The 25000-nt window shown below is 46.6% G+C and overlaps 2 protein-coding genes across 2 annotated transcripts in view; both read left to right on the top strand.

The window, feature by feature from the left end:
• Positions 1-13310, top strand: part of LOC105892306 (trinucleotide repeat-containing gene 6C protein-like) — a 37450-nt gene extending 24140 nt beyond the window's left edge. Inside the window, exons 14-21 of the mRNA XM_031563890.2 lie at positions 690-921; positions 1278-1427; positions 2052-2243; positions 2512-2661; positions 3886-4095; positions 4510-4583; positions 4726-4865; positions 5140-13310. Of these exons, the coding sequence (XP_031419750.1) occupies positions 690-921; positions 1278-1427; positions 2052-2243; positions 2512-2661; positions 3886-4095; positions 4510-4583; positions 4726-4865; positions 5140-5527 (1536 nt within the window). The 3' untranslated portion in view covers positions 5528-13310. The remainder of the gene's footprint in view (positions 1-689; positions 922-1277; positions 1428-2051; positions 2244-2511; positions 2662-3885; positions 4096-4509; positions 4584-4725; positions 4866-5139) is intronic.
• Positions 13311-15048: 1738 nt separating this feature from the next.
• The window catches only part of LOC116219844 (rhomboid-related protein 3-like), a 35448-nt gene continuing 25496 nt past the window's right edge, over positions 15049-25000 (top strand). Inside the window, exons 1-4 of the mRNA XM_042703930.1 lie at positions 15049-15352; positions 16406-16702; positions 17176-17646; positions 18170-18193. Of these exons, the coding sequence (XP_042559864.1) occupies positions 17527-17646; positions 18170-18193 (144 nt within the window). The 5' untranslated portion in view covers positions 15049-15352; positions 16406-16702; positions 17176-17526. The remainder of the gene's footprint in view (positions 15353-16405; positions 16703-17175; positions 17647-18169; positions 18194-25000) is intronic.

Raw genomic sequence — 25000 nt, 5'->3', positions numbered from 1 at the left:
GCCGAACCCCATTACTCCTTCAGCAAACCCCATTACTCATTCAGCAAACCCCCTTTACTCATTCAGCAAACCCCTTTACTCATTCAGCAAACCCCTTTACTCATTCAGCAAACCCCTTTACTCATTCAGCAAACCCCTTTACTCATTCAGCAAACCCCTTTACTCATTCAGCCGAACCCCTTTACTCATTCAGCAAACCCCCTTTACTCCTTCAGCAAACCCCCTTTACTCATTCAGCAAACCCCCTTTACTCCTTCAGCAAACCCCCTTTACTCATTCAGCAAACCCCTTTACTCATTCAGCAAACCCCTTTACTCATTCAGCAAACCCCTTTACTCATTCAGCAAACCCCTTTACTCATTCAGCAAACCCCTTTACTCATTCAGCAAACCCCTTTACTCATTCAGCAAACCCCTTTACTCATTCAGCAAACCCCATTACTCCTTCAGCAAACCCCCTTTACTCATTCAGCAAACCCCTTTACTCATTCAGCAAACGTTCAGATTGTCATCAGTTATCATAGATGCTAACTGTATCCGCACACACACAGCACCATTAACGTATATTAATAGTTTAAATATTCAGGCAGAAGATAATTCTACTTGGGGTGACTCCTATAATTGAAATAGCCTTTGAGTTACGGAGCGTCCCCCTTTCTTGAGTAACGGAGCGTCCCTCTCTCTCCGCAGGTTGCACGTACAATCAATAACATGCAGCAGCAGATCCAACAGCACCAGCGTCAGCTGGCCCAGGCCCTGCTGATGAAGCAGCAGCCTCCTCCTCCTCACTCCGGCCTGCACCCATCCGCCGGCAAATCAGCCCTGGACTCCTTCCCAGGCCACCCCCAGGCCTCAGGCCTCAACGACCTGCAGACCAAAGAGCCGCAGTCTTCTCCCAACTCTTACAGCACCTACCCGCTCTGTGAGTCTCTCCGCAGTGCTCAGACACACCACCGCGTGTCTCATCAGTATGGCTTGGCATGTCATTGTATGCTATACCGTCTGGCAGAGTGCACTTTGTATGATTATACAATATTATATAATTATAAATAGTATTGTTTTTTTGTTGTTGTTGTTTTTTTTTTTTTAGCTCCACACAATCTTAGCTGTGCCAGTTGGTAGAAGTATGGTGTATACACAATAATGCTGGATGACCGTGTTAATATTGCCTCAAGGATCTAAGCACAAGATTTGGTTTGTTTAGTTTTTTTTCTTTGAGGGACCATTTAAGGAAAAGCTCACTGAACTGCCTTGTTGCTCCTCTCCTCTCCTCTTCAGCTGGCCTGAACCCCAGTATGAATGTAAACTGCATGGATGTGGGTGGGGGGATGAGCATGAAGGAGCCGCCCCAGCCCCAGTCCCGCCTCTCCCAGTGGACTCACCCCAACTCCATGGACAGTCACATGGAGTCCAGCCTGAACAAACATGGTAGGCACTTCCAGCCGCCTGAGTCATTGCCTCAGATAAGCTCTCGCTGCTAGATAACTTGTTACGTTTTAGTTATTTATTGCAGTCATATCCTTTGACTCTGTACTCTCGAGAGCTGCTTCAGTCTTCTCAGTGTTTTCAGGCTTCTATATGAAACTAAGTCCTGCGGGTTTTTAACTTGATCCCTGTTTTTCCCAGACAGTGTGTCAGACACTTTACCTTTCACTGTTTTCAAATTCTGACCAAACATGCTCCAAGAGACATTCCAGTCTGACTATTTGCACATGGTCACATGTGCCTGACTGTTTATCATGGCCTTTGAAGAGAAGAATATCTAAAAAAAAAATTCCAGTGGCCAGACCGCACGACCTAAGGGTCAGTCTGGTCTTCTGAGAAAGTGAACGATCTTTGTTTTCTTTACCTCAAGAATCACAAAGAGAATTCCTTAAGTCTGATGTCAGCAAACCTTTCTTCTATTATTTACGTATGACTCACGCACAGCTGGGCTGTACCTATCGCCGTCGTGGGATTGAGTTGTCTGCCATTCGTTGCCGTGCCGAACGCTGATTAGAAAACTGCTGACGCAGTCTTGGTTCCATTTTGTTTTTGTCTGTGAATCTCCAGGTGGTATTCCTCCAGCTCCCAACCACGGCCCCACCGGGAAAACCCCCATGGATGACTCCTACAGCCCCTACGGTCTGATGTCCACCTCGGAGTCTCCAACCAGCCCTCTGGTGCCCCCTGATAGCTGGTCCCAGCAGCGCAAGAGTCCCACTGAGAAGATCTCCAATGGCAACAACATCAGCTGGCCACCAGGTGAGCACTGCAGTTTTCACACCAACCCAGAGATGTGCCGTCACATTAGCAGCCTTTAGAACAGAATGACTGGAGTCAATAGCTAACGACCTCAGCTAAAAGTAAAACATATACATAAGTTATGTGAATGCTTTGAGGTGGATTGGCCTATTTAGATCATAGGATCTCTGCTCATGCTTTAACTGGTTACGGATACAGCAGTCACAGTGTAATGCAGTTTGGAGCGGCTTTGGTGTTAAGTCATGGTATGTTATTTCTTGTCTTTCAGAGTTCTGCCCTGGGGTGCCTTGGAAGGGCCTGCAGAATATCGACCCCGAGAACGACCCCAACATGACCCCAGGAAGTGTCCCCAGCGGCCCCACCATCAACACCAACATCCAGGACGTCCATCGCTACCTCCAGCGGGACCGCAGTGGAGGTGAGGGCAGGGAGAGGCGCTTGAGTTCCTCAGGGCAGAGGGGGGGTCAGCTCTCGGGTCACCTGCAGAAGCTTTTTAGTGTTGCTGTGATCATGTTCATCAGGTGGCTCTGGATATTTCTAGATCTTTCTAGCCAAGTTTTAAAGTCTGAGAAAAACACTCCAGGAGTTCAAACTTGACCACTTTTTATCATTAACCAGTTTGCTCTCATTATCTAATTTCTAGTTTACTCACGTCAGATTATGATATGGTTCTTTTGGAAGTGTATTCTGTTTGTCTTTTTTTCCACCTTATTTTAATTTCTGGTCACATGTTTCTTCCCCCCCCCCCCCCACATCCTTTGCTGCCATTATTTGTGGGGATGTCTTAGGCTCCTCCCCCACCTCCCCACAGAACGGCTCTTTGCCGGCCTCGAGCGAGTGGCCAGTCTCTGGCTTCACGAGCTCTTTCAGCCTGCCCTCCCCCGATGGGGAGGATGCCACAGGTACTGCCCCACCCCCCAGCCCCCCACAATTACCCCCCTCCCCTCCTCCTTCGACCTTTCCAGTTGTGGCCTTGCTAAGCCTGACCTGACCCCATCCCTCCCCCAGTTCCCAGTGGCAGCCAAAGAGCTGTACTTCTCACCACCAGATTTACAAAAGCCTTAAGCTTGGCCCTGATGGAAACCTGCATGGGATAATCCAATTCTACGCCTCAGTAGTCAGGAATTGGTCATGGTGTTGGCTTGTCTTCGCTCCACATCCTACGGGCTTTAGTAAATCTGGAGTATATCATGTACTTGAGTGTGTGGGTGTTGTGTGGCGCAGGTTGTCCTTTTGACAGCTATCGTAACTGCACTTTAGATCCTGAAACTTGTTTATCCTGCTTGTATCTAATGCGCACAGGTGCGTGGGTGCTCTGCTGTGGTCTGGGTTTTCATACTGATCCGCTTGAAACCTCGTTTTCAAGTATAGCGAGTCCCTCGCCCGTATTTTTGGAATTTGACCTTGTTCATCATTCGGATGAAGAAACAGTGTGATATGACTGTCCATTTTTTGGGGGGCAATTAATAACACCCACCACTCCCCCCTCCCCCCTCCATCATGGACCTGTATCCCCTCTCCTCCAGACTCTCAGACCCCCCACCCACCCCTTGTTTGGTCGGATGCCCACACTTTACAGCTTAACATTCATCTCTTAGTTCTGTCCCCTTGGTAACATGACGTTTTCTCCCCCACCTTTAAGGTAAACTCCTGGACATGAAGTCCACCTGGTCCGCCGGCCCCATCGCCCACCCCCAGGCCTCGCTGTCCCACGAGCTCTGGAAGGTTCCTTCCCAGGCCCGCAACAACATCGCCCCATCCAGGCCCCCTCCCGGCCTCACCAACTCCAAGCCCTCGACCACGTGGGGAGGCCACAGCCACAGCTTGGGGTGGAATAGCTCCTCCTACGCAGGTCAGCTCTCTCTCTCTCTCGCTTTCGCTCTCTCTTCCTCTCTCTCTCTTCCCCTCTCTCTCTCTCTCTCTCGCTCTCGCTCTCTCTCTTCCTCTCTCTCTCTTCCTCTCTCTCTCTTTCCCTCTCTCTCTCTCTCTCTCTCTCTCTCTCTCTCTCTCCCTCTGTGTCTTCATCTCTTTCTGTCTTCCTCTACCTGGTCTAATATTGTCATGAGGGAATATTTATTTAGAAATGTTTTTCAAGCCTATTCTTTACACTTGAGTGTCAATGTGCTAGTTTCTTTGGAAAAAGAAGTAGTAGTTCTAACTGTGGTTGAGACTGTATACTTCAGATCTTTTATCCCTTTCATTTGCTATAGTTTGATATTTCATGTGGTCACCACACTAACAGCTCTGTGGTCTGTCTTCCTTCCAGAGGGCACAACCTGGAGCACCGACACCTCCAGCAGGACTAGCAGTTGGTTGGTCCTGAGGAACTTAACGCCTCAGGTAAATAAATACCTTAATAAATACCTATAAAGTTTCAACGTCTCTAAACGCTCCCTTAAAAACCTCACCATTAATAAGGTAAATGTACTGAAAGGAAAGCTGACCCCCCCCCCCCCCCCTGTATGTTGCCTCCCCCCCTCAGATCGATGGCTCCACCCTGCGCACCCTGTGCATGCAGCACGGCCCCCTCATGACATTCCACCTGAACCTGACGCAGGGCAACGCCGTGGTGCGCTACAGCTCCAAGGAGGAGACCGCCAAAGCCCAGAAGTCCCTGCACATGTGAGTCAGACCACTGAATGACACCCCCCCCCCTCCACCCCAGACATATGCACATAGGACATTCACAGGATGTGGCTAGGGGGCGCTGTTGGGTTCTGTTATCAGTATTTCATGCGTTAGTTAGAGAAGAAGAGCATTATTTATTGTCGAGAGGACACAGTAGTGTTAGGGGAACTGAGTCTTCTCTTGGAAACTTGTCTGAAAGACCACGTGTTCTCTTAGTAAGAAGCACTCACGTCTCTGATACTTCCGTCTGCCCTCTTCCTTTGTCCAGGTGCGTGCTGGGAAACACCACCATCCTGGCTGAGTTCGCCGGCGAGGAGGAGGTCAACCGCTTCTTTGCACAAGGTCAGTCCCTGACGCCCGCCTCCAGCTGGCAGGCCAACACGGGAACCAATCAGACGCGGATGGGCGGGTCGGCCGCCTCCCACGGCCACTGGAGCAACAGTAACAACAGCAGCGGCGGCGGCGGCGGTGGAGTCGGCAGCGGCGGCGGCAAGGCTCCCGGCAGCGGCGGAGGCGACATGCTATGGGGAGGTGTGCAGCATCATTACTCCAGCCTGTGGGGGCCGCCCAGCGGGGACGACGCCCGCGTCATCGGCAGCCCCATCCCAATCAACACCCTGCTGCCCGGAGACCTGCTGAGCGGAGAGTCCATGTAGGGAGGAGGCGCCCGGCCGCCACCGCTGCTGCTGCTGCTGCTGCTGCTGCGCTGGACACAAGAGATGCTAAGTAAACAAACTTTTGAGATTTCAACAACAAAACAAATAAAAACAAGAAAGACTTATCTCAAACAAACCAACAAAAACATGAAACATGGAGCAAAAACCAAGCAAATCAATGTGGCGATAATCAGTTATCTGTGGAGCTGTGAACCCTGAGGGCTGGGCTAACATGAGGCTGCTGACCCTTCTCCCTCTCCTGAGTTTTTATTTATGTTCGCTCCGGCATCCGAGGAGCGAGGACGCCCCTCCGATTCTGTGCATTGTGGACGGACTCACGAAGAGGGGAGAATCAATATTAAACATGAGCCTTGGAAGTTTCTCGGTGTAGTTTTTGAAAAAAATAAAGTATTTGAATTTTTCGACATTCAGTACAAATGTTCCTAGTTATTATCTTTTTTTTTGTCTTTTTGCCCGTTGTTTTTTGTCAGGAGAAGCAATCTTAAGAGGCATCCCCAAACCACACCTCAGAAACTCTGAAAACACCTCATGAATCCCTTTTTCCCCCCAAAAAAGGACAGACTTCCTAACTGCCCTGTGGCCTAGGAGAAAAAAAAGGCTCTTGAAGTTTTATCCATCGTGTTATTTTTCTCGTACTATTTTGTTCACTGAACTGATATTAGCCTTAAGTGCTCTCCAGGTCTCCTTTTTCAAGCATTTTGTTTTGAAACAAATACTAACTAAAGAAACCTTTTGAAAACTTGCACAGTCCCATACCTGAGCCAGCGGTTTGGACCAGAACACGTGTGAAGAACAACGCCAGCTCAGCTGTGGGCATCCTGTGAGCAAGACCAATCACCCCCCCATTTTTTTTTAGTGCTTTCGATTTCTTTGACAGACTGTCCCGCGACAGAAAGGGATCTACACTGCGACATGTTTTGGCGTAACCTGGCTGGTGTTTAGTTCAATTGTGTATGTATTGCAACATAAGCTGAGAGCAAATTGCACGTCAACCGAACCTGAGTGTGGACCGTGTGAGTAAAGTGTTGAGTAAGCGTCTTCAGGCACCTGACCTTTTTGTGGCCATGCACCACTGTTTGAAGAAGAAGAAAAAAAGGTCGTTCCTCATACTATACCGCGCCTAACAGTTGTCGACGGACCCAATCAAACCCCATGCATTCATGTATCCTTGTCCTCCGTGTCATATGGTCCATCAAGGAAAGGAGACAACAACAAAAAAAGCAAACAACACAACCACCTTCAAGTGATGCATTGTGCAATATCTGCCACTGACTCTTCCGTCCTCACTGAAGCGAAACCAAGCGGAGCTTCTTCTTTCCCTGATTGATTCGTTTGAGCTGCTCTTTCCGTCTGAACAGCAGGACATATTTGTTTGTTTTTTGTTTTGTGTTTTTTTTGGAGAACTACAGAAACCTTATGAACTTCATTTCCCAACCCAAGCCTGTGACCCCCCCCCCCCCCCCTGCAACTGTTGGGTGTTGCAGAGATCGCCGGGGAGAGGAAGAGACTTGTCATAAGCCTGTGTGTTGTGGTGTGCTGGGGGAGGCTGGACTGGCTAAAAGGAAAAAGGAAACAGAGGCTTTCCCCCATCGCACACAACCTCCCTCCCTCCCTCGTCCATCCCCGCCCAAACAGAGACTGTCCCCACAGCCAACAAGGGTCTAGTGGTTTGGACAACTGGCACAATACCAAATAAGAGGGGTTTCTCCCAATGCAGTAGGGTAAAGAGTGTTCCTTGCATTTGGTACAAACATGAGACTACAGTACAAAAAAAAAAAAAAAAACTATTAAGGGGATTTATCATAGCACTTATGAAGAGAAGTTAGCTCCGCCTGCGATGCCAATAAATCAGACAAGGGAGCCACAACGTTGGAAGAGTTACTGAAAAGAAGAAAAAAAACACACAAAAAAAAACAGAAAACAAAGAAAAAAAACTCAATGGCAACTCCTAGCTCTTTTTTTGTACTGTATCTGTATTTAAAACAAATACTTTTTGTTTTTTGCTGGCCCTCTTCGGTCCAGGGACTCTGACAAACAAAAAAAAAAAGGAAAAAGATGACATGAACTGGTGTCAGGATGAAGGGAAAAACAAGACTGAATCTTACAATCAGACAAAACAAACTTAAAAAAAAACCTGCAGTGTGTTTTTGTTTCAGTTCTAAGCTGTTTTGTTTCTCATTGACTATATATCAAAAAGTGAATGTCACTGTTACTCCAAAATGGTCTTTCTTAGCCTTTGGATTATTGTATCTGGAGGAAGCGCTACACATGCAATGTTACCTGGATACAGTGGTGGTGATGGGGGAGGGGGGGAGTGGTGATGCGAGGGGTTTATGGGGGGGGGGGGGGGGGGGGGGGTAGGGTCGTCACGTCGACCTGGCCGCCTGTCTGCCCACTGAGTGCCTCTCTGCTGTGGACACTGAGCGAGCGCAAGGCCGTCTGACATTCCACAGCAGCACCTCTTCCCAGGCAGCCGGCAGCAAGCAACCCCGAGCCCAGCCTGGTCCCCCCCCAGGCCCATCAGCCCCCCTCTCTCTCTTTCTCTCTCTTTTCTTCCTCTTTCTCTCCGTACAGAACCACTGCGCAGGCGCTCCCCTCTTCTCTCTCTGTGTTCTTCTCCCCTCTCCCACCTCTTTACTGTCTCACATGACGATCACTTTAGCTGGAAGTTGAGACGGTCCGATCTCTGGAAATGCCAGTTTCTGTGTGTTAAGTTTTGTTTTGCTTTGTTCTGTTTTTTTTTTGTTTTTTTTTTTGTTTTCAATGTGCATTTGCTTTCACATGATTTTATTATTGTGTCCATGCAGTGGTCTTTTTTAAAGGTAACTGCCTACAATTACCTTCAATGCTCATATGCAGAAACTCTCTTTAGAAGAGGTGCCTCTGTCTGTCTGCCCTGTGTAATGAATGCACAATGCGGATCAATATTACGGGCCATATTTGATTGTTCCTTTCTTTTGAACCTTAAATGGTCATGCTTTTTTTTTTTTTAGCTGTGTTTTCATAAAATTTTTAGTAGTATCTGATGATTGTCAAGTAGCCTCTCAGACTAATGTGTCAGAATGTTAAGTGAGTGAGTGAGGGTGTGTATGTGTGTGTGTGTGTGTGTGTGTGTTAGACATCTCCCTGACTCCCCCCGCCTACCCACTCCCTCATGCAGCTGCTATCATCCTCCTCTACGTTTTCCGTTAGCCTTGCTCTTTGCTAGCCCGTGTCCCGCTAGCTCCTGGTCCTCCAAGCCTCACCAACAAGAGAAGACGTCCCTCGTTGTGAATAGCCTGCTTCGGTCAGTGCCCTTTTCCGTTTGAAGCGACTCTCTTGGAGCCTCCCAGCCAGAGGCACATAACAGACGCGGGTTTCTGTTTCTGTTTCTATGCAAAGCCAAGGAGACTCAAGGGGGGCAAGGAGGGCAGGAGGGCGGGGGGGGGGGCGGAGGCGGCGACGGCAGCGTTTCAATGGCAGCCCTTTACCACAACGTGCCAATCATGTCTGTGGAGGCCTCCTCTTGCCTCCAGCACGTGTGCAGCCACTCCTCTCCTCTCTGTTCATGTCTCACTCGTACCCCCTGCTGCTCCCCCCCCCCCCCCCCCCCTCCCCTGTCGTCCCGCTCTTAGCATCGGAGGGGGAACCATGGCGACGTGGTCCCATGATGCTCTCTTTCTTGCTCACTCCAAATCAGGTGTTCCACAGGAAGGATGTGTCACCGTTTACTCTGCTGAAAAAGAAAAAAAAAAGGAAAAGGAAAAAAAAAAACAACAAAAACATCTCACATCAGCTTTGATCTCAGGGCAGGGCGGGGCAAACAACAGAAATATATTTAGAAGCTAAAGTATGTTTCTAGACTAAAGGCATCGCGGGGAATCTGTTTGGGGCACGGTGTCATAGAGCTACCATGTTTAGGAGTGGCAAGTCTTGTCTTGTCTTGTTGCTTGGGTCCTATTAGATGTTATCTCTACAGGGCCTGCTGTATCTATCCACAGGATTGGTGGGATCTGTTGTCAATCAAAAGAAAGGGACCCATTCTTTCCACTCCTTTTGCTGCTGGGCTCACAAGATGTCCACTTACTTTTCTTTGGTTTTCACTGACTCCACGTGCCAACACAAAGACCTAGAAAACTGAGACGACACCCCCCCCCCCCCCTTTTCCCCCCTTCTCCGCAACCATTCTGGCTCTAGGCGGATGGGTAGAAGGATGCATCCAATGTCCTGTCCTGCTGCAAAGCACCTCTGTCACGCCTCTGGGGAGGCATCATGTCGGTGGGGAGTCGGGGGACCGACGGCGAGCAACAACCTCATTCTGATCATTCGAGATAATCTCTTTTATTTCCTGTCTTGAGAAAGACCCCATTTTCATTGAGCTTGAACTGTCAACTGAGATGGGGGTGGGGGGGGGAGGGGTTAAAAATTCTGCTAAGGTGCACAGTTGTTTGGGTAATCCCTGGTACATTTTTTGTTTTCTTTTGTTTTTAAATACCAAAAATGAAATTGCATTTTTTTATGAATTTTGACAAAAAATAGTAAATGAGTAAAAAATGTATATGTTTAAAAAAAAAAAAAACCTGCACTTCATACTGAAACGTCTCCTGTCTGTGAACCTGCCTCTCTGTCAACCAGAAGGGGTTCAGACCGGGGGTGCCTTTTTGTGGATGCTGTATTTGTCGTATTCATTTCTCCTGAAAAACATTTAAACGAGACGTAATAGGGCCCAGAGAATTGTAACATTTCCATTCACCACGACTGGTCGGGTCCCGCTGTATCGACATTCTCTTCCCTCAGTACTCTGATGGGAAAGATACATTTGAACAGGTACAATTTTTTTAAGTCTTAACTATAAGTGGGGTTAAAAGGCCTGCATCTCAGAAGAAAAGTGTTTTTAAAAGAAAAACAAAAATCACAAATGCCTGTGTATGAAACTGCCTTGTTTGAAACTGTCATGTCCAGTTTTAACAGTGGACCTCAAAAATGTCCCCATTTAGTGTCCGTGTCCCCAAAAGCCAGGACTTATCTGGTCACCTTACCAGCACTGGGAGATGATCCCTGCAGCTTAACTGTGACGTGAAGCGAAGCCGTGCATCACAGATGTGTATGGATTTCAATCTATGAAATGTTCCCTTTTTAACTCAAAGCTGGATTGAATAAACAATGTAAAATGAGCAATATGTATTTCTCCCCACAAATAAATGTTATGAGGGAAAGCGTGGGGAAGGGATTTTACTGATACTTGATGGATCACGTGACTATATCGTTCCCCATCTCAGAGGAATATGCACGTGCTGGTTTTTACATATACAGTACATAATTAGTTTGTGTATGTGTACATATTTCATTTTTTTTTTTGCCCAGGTCCCCCGTTTTCATTCTTTCTTTCCCGAAGAGATAAAGATCATAAACATATCAAAACAAAAAAAAAAAATGAAATAAATGTTACAATACTTGAATCAAGAAGCGCCAATAACATAATGTGAACACTTTTTTTGTGTGAGTGTGACTTCTGCACTTCTGAGGTATTGATGACAAGTTCAAAGTTCAGCATTAGTTTAAAATGTAAAACGAAAAAAGAAAAAAAATGCAAAAAAAAAAAAAAACCATCATTATACTGTGTGCTTGAATGATTGTGTGTGCGGGGTGTGCATCCACACTCAAATGACTGTGTTCACTGCGGGCTGAGGCCCATCTTTATTTTGTCATCCATTCAGTATATTGTAGTATTGTGTCTGTTCTTTATTATTATTTTTTTGTTTTGGCTTGTCAAAAACTATATTCTGATGTTATCTAACGTTGCACTGAGTGTCTTCTTCCCTCTCTCAGCTAATCGTAGAGAACACGAGACTAAGTACTGGGGGGAGGCGATGACAATTCACGTGTTAATGTTTACTCAAGGACTTAATGAAAACAAGTTTTTTGTTCTATCTGTAAAATGTTTAACCTGTAAAATGTTTATCTACCTTATAGTGGCTTTTATTGTTGAATAGCCCCTAACGAGGGTTATCCATTGAGTATTGCACCATTTTTGTTCAAATTATAAAACATAAAAATGTTTAAAAAGAACAAAAAAAGTTAAAAAAATCAATAAAAAAATATACAAAAAAAAAAAAAAAAAGACCTGAAATGATGAACTGTGGCCATAGCTAGCTGTAGAGAGTCTAGAAATCCCTATGTTTATGTCATTGATATGTGGGCAGAGATGTAGGCAATGAGAGGTTCTGACCAACAGGACTCCGTTCAGTGGTGCCTCTGTTCTTGCAGATGATCGGGTTTTTTATCGTAAAAAGCCACCTGTCGTTTACAAACATTTCATGTGTTTGAAGATCACAAGAAATAAAATGAATTTATCATGGGAATGTTGATTTACAAAAATAAATGTTTAAAGGACAAAGTTCATCTTCCATTTTAAAGAAAAATGACAAAAAACTTTACAAATTGAAGATTTATGCTACTTTCAGAACTCTGGGATTGATCAGTGTTTGTGTCGTACTTTTTTGCTTTGAATTTGACTTTTGTTGATGTAAACAGACTATCTAAGCCTACGATGTATGTATGTCTGTTTTCTTTTTTTTTTTGTAATTTCATTTATGATGTTTTTCTCTGTAAAAGCAACATCATTCTGTCACTATCTTGCACACTCACAATGGATGTGGATATTTGTCTCAGGAAGGCCAGGGTTTCCAGAGTCCCAACTCCACTATTTTAACATTAATTTTTACCAGAAAAAATGGAATTTTAGAAAAGTGGAAAAAAGAAAAAATGATACTAAATGACAAAACCAACTCTAAGCACTGAAAGGTTATGGATTTTTGAAGATGAACATACCCTTTGTTTTTAAAATCCGTAGCAGTTACACATCTACCAAATAATAGACTTGTAATGTCCTTTTTACTTTGTAAGTGGAGTGCTTTACTTTGAGAAGAAGAATCTGTGTAGACATTGCTTTCCATTCAAACGCAGTTATCAGTGATTTTGATTGTTGAAGAGGTGTAAGGACATGCAGTTGTGCATTTGAAACGTGCACTTTTTTTTTGTTTGTTTCTCTCGAAGGTCCTATTAAAAAAAAAAAAAATGGGGATCATTGTGCATTACTCTCTCCTCTGCCAACTCTTCAGATGGCAGATATTCAATGAAAGAGATTCTGTGGAACGTTTTTTGGAAGTTTCTGAGACAAGGTAGAGTAGGAGGCTAAGCTGGCTGTAAAGGATCTTGATCTATGCACAAGTGGGAGAGGGAGGAAGTGTCCAGACCTGCTATTTTTGGGGTGGGGGGTGGCTGTTTTGTTTTATGATGGGGAGGGGGGTAATTTTATTGTGCTCAAATGTAGTAGCTTTTTTGTTTTGTTTTGTTTGTCTGTTCATTTCCATACTCCCCTCAGTATCGTATACAGATAAGAGCTATAGTGTCACCATGTTTTATTCTCTGAAGTCGTGAGCATCTCCCTCTGCCAAACTGAGCACTGTGGGTTTTCTGGAATAATCCGTGATTCTAGAGTCTGCTAACGAGGGAGAGGCAGTTTCTGGTAAATGGAGTAAGGAGGCAGTTTGCTTTATGCCTTTTTTTTTAGTTTGAGAAGAGAATTCGAGGAACACGTCTGTACCCGAGATTCATAAAAATACGTTGCTGGCTTTTAAATGTTCTTATTTTTTTGTTTCCTTTTTCTCCTCATAGAATGTGATTGTCAATGACTTGCACCGAAATATGTTTCCATGTGCGGTGGAGATTCTTTCGGCCTATATTAATAAATAAACTGCAATTTTTCTCTTGGCTGTTGAAATATTGTGTGCTTTGTGTTTTTGCATGATCAAGAGGGACACTGCGGGAACACACAGAGGCTTTGGCCCAGTATTGTTTCATAATAAACCTGAGACACCATTCATGATCTAAACACTTTATGGAATGATGTTTCTATCTGTGGGGAATTTACGTTCGGGAAACAATAGTTTATAGTCAATGCCTGTGGCTCTTTTAAAAATGTGACCACTATATTGAAATGACCCAGAACACAAGTGATGCAAGTATTTGATGTGACTTTGTCTCCAGTGCAAACACAAAACCCAGATTGATTTACACAATAACAACTTTGAAGGCATTTTCCAATCACTGTTTTCCCATCATATTTGAGACTTACCCAAATGTGGAGGGTAGGCTTAGTGGCTTGAGAAACATGCTCCTCCAACATTTCTGGGGTCATAACCGATAGGCCCCAGGTTTCCCAATTGATTTCCCGTGGCCACATGTTAAATTGTCTTTCTAAAATCCATGTGAGAATGTAATTTGGTAATATATCCACATTTCTGTTCAAGGAAAATGTCTAATGATGATTAAAAAATACCTACGTTTAGTTTACATTTAAAATTGGCCTGCAGTACACTTGGGAAACACAAGATGGCAGTGTGTGCAAAGACAATTTTTCTTCTTTTTTTTATCTCTGCTCTCACATTGCCTTTGCTCTTGTGAACAGTGACAAAATTGTATTCCATGTGGGCCCCTAACAAGCTAAATTACTGTTTATGCTACTTTGTTTCACGTTAAGCTTTCGAAGAATTTGGAATTGTTAAACATTTGGGGAAAGGAATATAAAGATAGGCTACAGTCCACGATTCGGTTTTGCGGAAGATTGCTGAGATTTGAGCACAACAGCCAATCAAATTACGCCGTGCCCCTGAAGTACCATGTTGATTGTGGTCGTTGATTGTCATTTCTTGGCCCAAGACATGTTCGTTTCCTATTTACAGAGCCAGGGCTGTATATACTGAGGGTTTTTTTTTTTTTTCAGCACAAACACTGGACAAATAACTAGAGGGCCATGATTTCAATGGCCTGCTCTTAGCCATTGGCATAGTTAGAGAGAAAGTTTAAAGTGTAACTTCACCCCCAGCTCTGAGCCTAGCTCACTCAGGGGGGGCACTGGTGAGCCGTCCATTTCATGAAGTAGATGAGTCCAAAACAGTTGCCTTGCAGGGTTCAGGATGATTTTAAACAGTAGAATTATTTTGGGTTTTAATCGAGTTTTCCCCATATTAACACCAGACAAGTTCCGTCTAGTCTGTGCAGACAATAGGGCCTACGATACAGTGCACAGTCTCATTTCATTTACAGCTAAAATATACACATTTATGGGGCTAGTTAGACTTGAGGTAGCACTCGGCAGCTTTTTGCATTCTGATGATATCAGCTCCAGCCGCAACCTAGTGTGAAGCCACAGTGACATTCATTAACGAGCGTCAGTAATGATGTGAATCGGGCGCTTCGCCGTGTGAAATTGCCACTGTGGCCACGGAGATGATTTTCACCTGGCGTGTTCGGTCTACCGTCACTATTAGTATGCTAATGATTGTTTCTTCACGCGCATTTCCCCCCTCACTGTATGACACACCAGAGAGCATCCGATGACCACCTGTCTGCCTCAATACAGATGATGGGGTGTGCTTATTCAGTCTGAGAGACTGGGAGTGTTAGGCAGCAGTGCCTTGTGCCTCTTTTCGAGCCATAAATGTAGACTATTGAGCTGCTGGAATGCTAAAATAGATATTCACACTGTGTTCCCTGTAGCTTGGTGCTTCTATGTATAGCTATCCTAGATGGGTAACACCTGCTGGCAGACACCACTGGCTTGTGAAGGTACAATTAGATGATTTGAGTTAGCAGTTTGTTTTGCTCTTTGACAGATCTTTATTAAGGAATATATGATGCTGCATTGAGAACCCAAGTTCTAGTTTTCTTTGCCCTTCAAATGGAGGTAGGCTATTAGTAGTATGGAGCCACCACCGAGTCTGAGGATGGAGGAGCTGCAGGGCTGCAACCATGAGGGTGTTGGTGGTTATTCTTCAGTGTCCATATTATGTAAGATCTCTGGTAACCTGCGTGGGCTGCAGGGCTCCATCTTAAAATACTGTGTAGGTGTATAAAAACGCCAAAGTTGAAAATAGACATCTGTTGAATGTATTGCCATGGAAATGCAACATACATTGTCATTGTATGACCAAATGTTTGAGAAATTGAATGTTAGAAAAACACCCTGCATCACTGGTATTGATGAGGGCATTAGTGTTCAAGGTTAGGGTTATTTGGTCTACCCCCAAATCTACAAAAATATCTTTCTATTTTTCATTTCTCATATGTGTGTGCTCTTGAGGAAGTGTCTTTTGGCAAGAGAAAGCCCACACCCACTTGTAAGTTCCGAATACCAAGGAAAAGAGTAGGAGTATTGTGTGACTAAAATGGAAGTGTTGATTGTCTATATACAGCCTAAAGACTACTACAGTTAGATGATCTACTATGTAATTCAAAATCATTTTAGAAGCCACAAAACATGACTCTCTTTTCAACCTCACTTCAACAAGGGTTTTGGATAAGTGATAAATGTTTTTCAAAGGGTAAAGAATATTCGTTCCTTGTTTATATAGGCCTTTTAAAAGCATTAGTTTGTAAATTGTTCCTGATTAATTCCCACGTGAAGTTTTAATGAATTCTAACCGGGTAGATTTGTATCCTGGTTTATCATTGGTAAAGCTGATCCATTATTTCAGAGATGGGCTCATATTTGCCCACAGTTCTTTTGATCAAACTGCTGAATGCATGAATGGTCAGTGGCTTTTTACTGTAGTTCAGGCCCTCCATGTCACTGAGACATTGTACTGTCTAGGATTAGAGTCAAATCACTTTTTCTCAACGAACAGAGTAGGAGAGCTATGGTCTTTAACAAATTCATTACTGATGCTTGTGACAGGCTTTGAGCAGCAAGAGCCTGTCTTTAGATCCGGCACTGTTTGAGTTACGTGTGCGTATAGTGTTTGTCAGTGTATAGAGTCCTAAACCACGAGGTGAAAGGCATTACTTTGAAACACAAGTTACCTCTCTCTCTCTCAGGCAATAGCCTCCATGAGCACTCGATGTGATGGGTGGAAAGGAGCATAAACGGGGGAAACCGGTGTTCCTTAATGAGGGACTGAGGGAGGGGGCGGGTGTCCCTTCCTCCTCTTAGCCAAAAAGCTGTCCCTCGCGGGCGTGTGTATGCGGCAATGATTCGGATCTGTGGACGAGCTGAACTTTGCCTGTGAGCTGGTTGGACGCTGGCCAGTGCACAGGAATCGCTGAACCCGAGCGCTTCCGAGACACTGAGAGGTGGGCAGCCATCCGAGAAGCGCCGCGGTAAACAACAGCAAGGTACAATGACGCACCATAAATTTACGTAGCCTGTTATCACTCCTAGAAAGGAACGAATTTGCAGATTTCTGTTTGGAGTTGTCATCAAATGAGGCATGTGTATGTTCAGTTTCATTTGTTCGTTTTACGTTGTTTTGGTGAATTGTTGGAACTACAATATTTCAGTTAGCTCAAGTCAATTCACTGTCTTATCCATATAATTATATTACACTGGGCGACTATTTCTCATCGCAATTTCACGCGTATCATGGTGTTGTGGTGTCATGCTTGCAGGTGAGTCATATCAGGAATTCACGGTCCCGTTATTTGGATGATTCTGTGATGTCACCACGAACCCCGAAAACTTGGATTGCTGCCTCATTTTGTCGCAATGAAGATTCCAAAGCCATCGACGATGACTAAAGTCACAGCAGGAATATGGGAATAGGTGAATAGTTCCCCTAAAAGGCAATTTTTCATATTCTCTGTTACAGTGAGGACATACGCAGCTTTTTATGTCTTGGCATGGAACTTCACCGCTCCCTATGAAACTCTTCAAATAATTCAGCGGGATAACCATACAACGAAGTATTTGACAGCATTTTGTTGTTGTCGTTGCCTGTGATATTTTACACGTAGTCTGACCAACCTCTTCGAAGATCTTTTCTAACATGCCCGTCGGTCCTCTTGGAATCTGTCACTCGCTCAAGTTAAGTGACTAGAACTGTGTGCACCACATGAGCGGCTATATGCACAGCCTGTCTCGGAAAGAACAGCGGAGAATGGGACTTGTATAGCACGTTTTTAACTCGAGCGTGGCGGACTGTAAGGAGCTTTCCCTGACGATGCCAAACGGGGCGCGGGACGTGCAGGTAAACTCCTCTCCGGCGGTTGCAGCTAACGCGGAGGGAGACGAAATCGAGGTACTGGAAAGCACCGATGTCCTTCCCGTGGCCCCAGAGGATGTAAGTGAAGATGCTGATCGTTAATGCAGTGTTTGATTCATTCTCATATGATAAGAATTCAATTTGTCACCAATGGTTTCCTTTGTGCATTTATAGTTTCACTTATAGCCTCTGTCCAATTAACCAACTATAGGCAAATAGAGTTTAGATAATCAGAAGCTGGCCATGAAGAGCCTTTTTAATATCGTTCTCCGTGGAATCCTCACTGATTGGAATTTTCATTGGGGATTGTCGTGCCCAAGTTAACTGTAATTAATACACAGCCATTGTATTTCAAGGAAGATCAAAAGCTATAGCTCACTGACATTTTACAATTTGGACAGGAAGGTTGTATTTACATTTTCTAGGCCTAACTATTTTTATCTGTATTCAACTTGTATCACAGTCTTCTGATTCACATCAGATAGTAGAGCCAGCAGGTCTCTCATGTGAATATTATGGTACCTCTGTGCTTCTCTTTTGGGATGGTGTCCCCCTCACTCTCCTTTCTCTGTCTGTTTCTCTTCTGCTGTTTCACCCTCAGCAATGGAAATCTCTTTTTGACAAGGTATGTAGACCTTATATGTGAGGTTTTTGTGTGTGTCTGTCTATGTGTGTGTGTGTGTGTGTGTGTGTGTGTGTGTGTGTGTGTGTGTGTGTGTGTGTGTGTGTGTGTGTGTGTGTTATTTTGGAATGACATACATTCTAACAAAGTCAGTATCACTAAACAACAGAGAACATGGTTACTTTGAATCAAATAACAAAAAAACAAGATTATGCTTTAACATATAAAGCATGAAACGTGATGTGTATAACCATGAAACCTCTACTCTGCCACTGGCAACAATGCTTCTCATCAGTAGTCAAGCTTGGGCTGGTAGCTGGTAGAACTCTGTAACAGGAGGTAAAGGCTAGGAGAGATCAGACCACAGTGTCTCTGGGGGCAGTCATGCTTTGGAGGAGCCCCCCTGCCCCCCCCCCCCATGGGCAGGTTGTAGGTGTGTCCGCTGACCCGGGCAAATGCAGTTAGGTCGATACATAATCCATGGCTACAGTTGATGGCCAGTGCCTCTTAGTGTGGTGCTCAACACCCACCAGCAGCAGCAGCCGGGGACTGGGCCGCAGGGCAGAGTGGCAGCATGACAGACGGCAGGCGGACCCCCGCCCCGACACAGTCCATGCACCTGCCCATCCCGGGCCCCCGCTTTCACTCGTCCTCCCCAGGGAGGGGCCTCTGAGAGAAGCCCAGGGGCCGGCAGACTCGTGTCGGGCTCACTCTCATGGCTCTGGGGGCCACGGGAGATTAATGCCCCCGGGAGGGAGGAGAGGGGACAGGGTTAGGAAATTGGGGGAGGGGGGAGGGCGGCGTCCTCATTGTGGAGGCATTAAGTGGGCCTCTCAATCCACACTATTTATGCGTGCGGCGTCACTTTGAATTTCTCAAGTGGCCTTCAGAGCTGGGGGCCTCAGACGACTGCAAGGGGTCGCTGTGTCCAGAGTGACGATTCATCTCCGGCCCTGTGATTTGATTTGGCCATTACAGAATGGGGATGAAAGATGGAACAAAGCAGTGACTTCATCTCCGAAGAAAAGCCTGGCCATTAAAATAAGCCTCGAACAAATAAGTGTGGTCCCCCGTGTTTGAACACAACAAATAAACGAATCACAGTAATGTCAATCTATAGACAAAATGTCAATCTTTCAGCAAAGAGACAGATGGTCCTTTGTGCTTCGTAGTCTTCGGGTCCTATGTTAGGCCAAGCAGCAGAGGAAACTAATCTGTAAGTATTGAAGAGAGAACGGCATAAATATGTTTTACATTTCTCTCCATGGCAAGCTAATGGGCTGCACCTGAGATAGCTCAGCTCAGTTTGGCGTATTGGCGTTATCCTTTATCCCCCCCAAAAAAAGCACAACTACTTTTGTTTCCTGTGGCTATACAAATTATGAGATTTATTTGAATATTACACAGCTCTCTTATAATAGAGGCCTCTCGGGTTTCCTCAGAGCAAGCGTCCCAACAAGCAGCTGTTCCAAAGCCGCACAACAAATTCTTTGTCCAGTGTAACAGTATGAGTGACTGCTTCATCCTGGAAGTCCCCAAGTGTGTGTGCCTGATCCTGCAGAACTCCCTCTCATCCCTACACCTGTACCGTGACATCAGAGAGAAGGGATTCCAGAACTCTCTGGAATGTTGCGGATTTTCTGTAGTTGGTTTAGGCCTAGTGGCCTGGTTTCAGGCCCTTCTTTGCGCGGATTATTGATTGGACTGGTGATTATTTTACACGAGACATGCAAATAAACAACAGATCTGTGTTATTATATAACTCTCTACACATGACCATTTAAGACTTCATCCAGTGCGCACAGTAAGCGGTGGCTAATTTAATAGACACAGTACAGGATAGTATTCTGACACTGTGTGGTTTTGCATGCCACATGCCAAGGGATTTAAAAACTCCATGAAGGACTTACCAGGACCATGCCATGTTGCCAAGTTTCAGGCCACCACTAGCACGGATGCTGTTGTTCGGGTCAGCCAGGGAAAAGGACAGTGACTCACTTTGGTAGACCGTGTTTGTGATTCACTGGAAATTTGACAGCTGGTTTGTTATTCAGGGTTGAACGTGTGACTCACGGCAGGGCATTTTATAGCACAGTTGGCTGAGCCTGCCTCTGGTTTAGGAGTGTGTGTGTGTGTGTGTGTGTGTGTGTGTGTGAGAGCCTGCCTCTGGTTTAGGAGTGTGTGTGTGTGTGTCTGTGTCTGTGAGCCTGCCACTGGTTTAGGAGTGTTTCTTTCGCCTGTCAGTTGGCTGAACCTGCCTCTGGTTTAGGAGTGTGTGTGTCTGTGTGTGTGTGTGTGTGTGTGTGTGTCTTTCCGATGCCTCTGGTTTAGGAGTGTGTGTGTGTGTGTGTGTGTGTGTGTGTGTGTGTGTGTGTGTGTGTGTGTGTGTCTTTCGCCTGCCTCTGGTTTAGGAATGTGTTTCGCCTGTCAGGCCAGTAATGTTCTCTGGTTAGCTGGGCGACAGGTCCCCTTGAAGAGTGTGTGTGTGTGTGTGTGTGTGTGTGTTCGCACGGGGGCTGAAGAGTGTGTGTGTGTGTGTGTGTGTGTGTGTGTGTGTGTGTGTGTGTGAGTGTGTTCGCACGGGGGCTGAATAGTGTGTGTGTGTGTGTGTGTGTGTTCGCACGGGGGCTGAAGAGTGTGTGTGTGTGTGTGTGTGTTTGCACGGGGGCTGAAGAGTCAGGCCCTGGTGCCGAAGGATGAGGAGAGACTGCCGTCATGTCAGATAAGTCAGTCGTGACTGTGCCCTCACCGTCCTCTATTTCTCACGCTAACTATGAGCAGCTCGGCTGAATAGCGTCGCCATTGTGCTGCTATTTGCTCTCTAATAGGGTGGCCATTGTGGGGATATTTCAACCACAATGCAGTTGTGTTGTGGTGTGAGGCTACAGAGACACAGCAGGCCTGCGTCAGATAGAATTAACATGGGGAGGTGGCACAGTGGGCGCCTGTGATTAGGTGATGATCCCTCTCTCTCTCTCTTTCTTTCTGTCTGCCTCCCTCTCTTTCTTTAGTCCTCTCTCTCGCTCTCCCTCTCTCTCTCCCTCTCTCAGTGGCTTTAATCATGAGATATTATTACACTAGACTGGTCATGTATATGAATTAGAGAGCATTGTTGATCCACCTGCTCCTGTCCCCCCCCCCCCCCCCCCCCCCTCAGGCCACCCCCTAACCCCCTAATCGGTGTTAGGGTTGCCGGCGGTGACGGTAGCAGCAGCAGCCGTGGCTCCCTGAATGGGGGATTGGTCCACGGCTGAGCAGAGCCGAATAGAAGAGGAGAGGAGTGATCATCATAGCGCCCAGTGAGGCACATTAAGAGCCACAGAGCAGTGAGACACACAGAGCAGTGAGACACACACAGAGCAGTGAGACACACTGGAGAGACACACAGAGCAGTGAGACACACAGAGCAGTGAGACACACAAAGCAGTGAGACACACAGAACAGTGAGACACACAGAGACACACAGAGCAGTGAGACACACAGGGCAGTGAGCAGTGAGACACACAGAGCAGTGAGACACACAGAGACACACAGAGCAGTGAGACACACAGAGACACACAGAGCAGTGAGACACACAGAGCAGTGAGGTGAGACACACACAGAGCAGTGAGACACAGAGAGCAGTGAGACACACTCGTGAGACACAGTGAGCAGTGAGACACACACAGAGCAGTGAGACACACAGAGACACACAGAGCAGTGAGACACACAGAGACACACAGAGCAGTGAGACACACAGAGCAGTGAGACACACAGAGACACACAGAGCAGTGAGACACACACAGAGCAGTGAGACACAGAGAGCAGTGAGACACACACAGAGCAGTGAGACACACAAAGCAGTGAGACACACACAGAGCAGTGAGACACACACAGAGCAGTGAGACACACAGAGAGCAGTGAGACACACTGGAGAGACACACAGAGCAGTGAGACACACAGAGCAGTGAGACACAGAGAGAGCAGTGAGACACACAGAGAGCAGTGAGACACAGAGAGCAGTGAGACACACAGACACACAGAGCAGTGAGACACACACAGAGCAGTGAGACACACAGAGCAGTGAGACACACAGAGAGCAGTGAGACACACAGAGAGCAGTGAGACACACAGAGAGCAGTGAGACACACACAGAGCAGTGAGACACACAGAGAGCAGTGAGACACACACAAAGCAGTGAGACACACACAGAGCAGTGAGACACACACAGAGCTGTGAGACACACAGAGAGCAGTGAGACACACACAAAGCAGTGAGACACAGAGAGCAGTGAGACACACAGAGCAGTGAGACACACACAGAGAGCAGTGAGACACACAGAGAGCAGTGAGACACACACAGAGCAGTGAGACACAGAGAGCAGTGAGACACACACAGAGAGCAGTGAGACACACAGAGAGCAGTGAGACACACACAGAGCAGTGAGACACACACAGAGCAGTGAGACACACAGAGAGCAGTGAGACACACACAGAGCAGTGAGACACAGAGAGCAGTGAGACACACAGAGCAGTGAGACACAGAGAGCAGTGAGACACACAGAGAGCAGTGAGACACAGAGAGCAGTGAGACACACAGAGAGCAGTGAGACACAGAGAGCAGAGAGACACACAAAGCAGTGAGACACAGAGAGCAGTGAGACACACAGAGAGCAGTGAGACACAGAGAGCAGAGAGACACACAGAGCAGTGAGACACACACAGAGCAGTGAGACACACAAAGCAGTGAGACACACAGAGCAGTGAGACACACACAGAGCAGTGAGACACACACAGAGCAGTGAGACACACAGAGACACACAGAGCAGTGAGACACACAGAGCAGTGAGACACACAGAGCAGTGAGATACACAAAGCAGTGAGACACACAGAGCAGTGAGACACACACAGAGCAGTGAGACACACAGAGACACACAGAGCAGTGAGACACACAGAGCAGTGAGACACACAGAGCAGTGAGACACAGAGAGCAGTGAGACACACAGAGAGCAGTGAGACACAGAGAGCAGTGAGACACACAGAGAGCAGTGAGACACACACAGAGCAGTGAGACACACAGAGCAGTGAGACACACAGAGAGCAGTGAGACACAGAGAGCAGTGAGACACACAGAGAGCAGTGAGACACAGAGAGCAGTGAGACACACAGAGAGCAGTGAGACACAGAGAGCAGTGAGACACACAGAGAGCAGTGAGACACACACAGAGCAGTGAGACACACACAGAGCAGTGAGACACACAGAGCAGTGAGACACACACAGAGAGCAGTGAGACACACAGAGCAGTGAGACACACACAGAGCAGTGAGACACAGAGAGCAGTGAGACACAGAGAGCAGTGAGACACACACAGAGCAGTGAGACACAGAGAGCAGTGAGACACACACAGAGCAGTGAGACACAGAGAGCAGTGAGACACACACAGAGCAGTGAGACACACAGAGCAGTGAGACACACAGACAGAGCAGTGAGACACACAGAGCAGTGAGACACACACAGAGCAGTGAGACACACAGAGCAGTGAGACACACACAGAAGTGAGACACACACAGAGAGCAGTGAGACACACACAGAGCAGTGAAACACACAGAGCAGTGAGACACACACAGAGCAGTGAGACACACAGAGAGCAATCATTACTGCTTTCAATGGGGTGCCTGCCTCTGGGTGTCTGAAGCTAGGTGAGCTTGCAGGTCACCACGACGACGACCTCCCGAAGCCCCTACAACACTAGTCTGAGTACCACCATCCCTCTTCCTGGTATTATCCCACCCACCCTCATTTGTGTGTGTGTGTGTGTGTGTGTGTGTGTGTGTGTGTGTGTGTGTGTGTGTGTGTGTGTGTGTGTGTGTGTGTGTTAGCTCTGTTAGGTGGAAGCGGAGAGCTGGTTTCTCCTCTGCAGGCCTCTTCCTTCCTCTCTGTCCTCCTGAAAATAGCTAGCGCTAATGGAGGGAAGCTCCTGTCGGCGGAGTGTGAAAGCGACTCGGCCGGCGGTTTATAAATAGCCTCCTGCCAAACGAGTCGTCATCTGATGATACTGTGCTTAATTGCTTCCAGCAGAACGCGCCAGGCGACGCCATCATGGCCGCTTCTCCTCTTCCCTCTGATCAGTGCCCAGGCAGCGGCACGTCGTCTACGCCTGAAGCACTGGGCCTCCTTTTACTCCCTCTTTCTCTCTTTCTCTCTTTCCCTCTTTCCCTCTTTCCCTCTTTCCCTCTTTCCCTCTTTCTCTCTTTCCCTCTTTCCCATGCTGCTTTGGTGATAACTTTTCCCTGCAGTGTTTGTCCTCCGTATGAATAGAAATCCAGGGTAGTTTTTTTGGGTCTTTTTTTCCAGCTGGTTGGCCCATCTCTGAGTCAAGCACAGCCCTCCTGACCCCCACAGTTGCCTGTTTCAAAGAGCCGTGGGGCGTCCTGGGGAGGGGAGGAGGGACTACGTGTGTGTGTGTGTGTGTGTGTGTGTGTGTGTGTGTGTGTGTGTGTGTGTGTGAGACTGCGTGTGGCTTTGATATGCAGATCAGGCCCGCCTGGATGAGGGGGTGTGGGGGTGCGCTGCGTCCTCCCGGGTCAGGAGGTTGAATCGATGCCAGTGAGTGGTGTGCCTGTGTGAGGGTTGTCAGGACGTGACAGCTGCCACTTCTGTGCCCGTGACACCAGGCTCTCACCACAAGGACTGAGACGGCCAGCACCCACCAGCCATTAACTCACACTCTACCTCACTCTTTCTGTTTCTCTGCTTATTTTTTCTCTTTTCATCTGTTTATCTATCTATCTATCTATCCAAGTATTTTCATCGATATGTCATCTTTGTCTG

Source organism: Clupea harengus, chromosome 26 (assembly GCF_900700415.2).
Source record: "Clupea harengus chromosome 26, Ch_v2.0.2, whole genome shotgun sequence".
In the NCBI taxonomy this organism is placed as follows: domain Eukaryota; kingdom Metazoa; phylum Chordata; class Actinopteri; order Clupeiformes; family Clupeidae; genus Clupea; species Clupea harengus.
The sequence above is the reverse complement of the archived record's forward strand: the minus strand, read 5'-3'. Positions and strand labels throughout refer to the sequence as shown.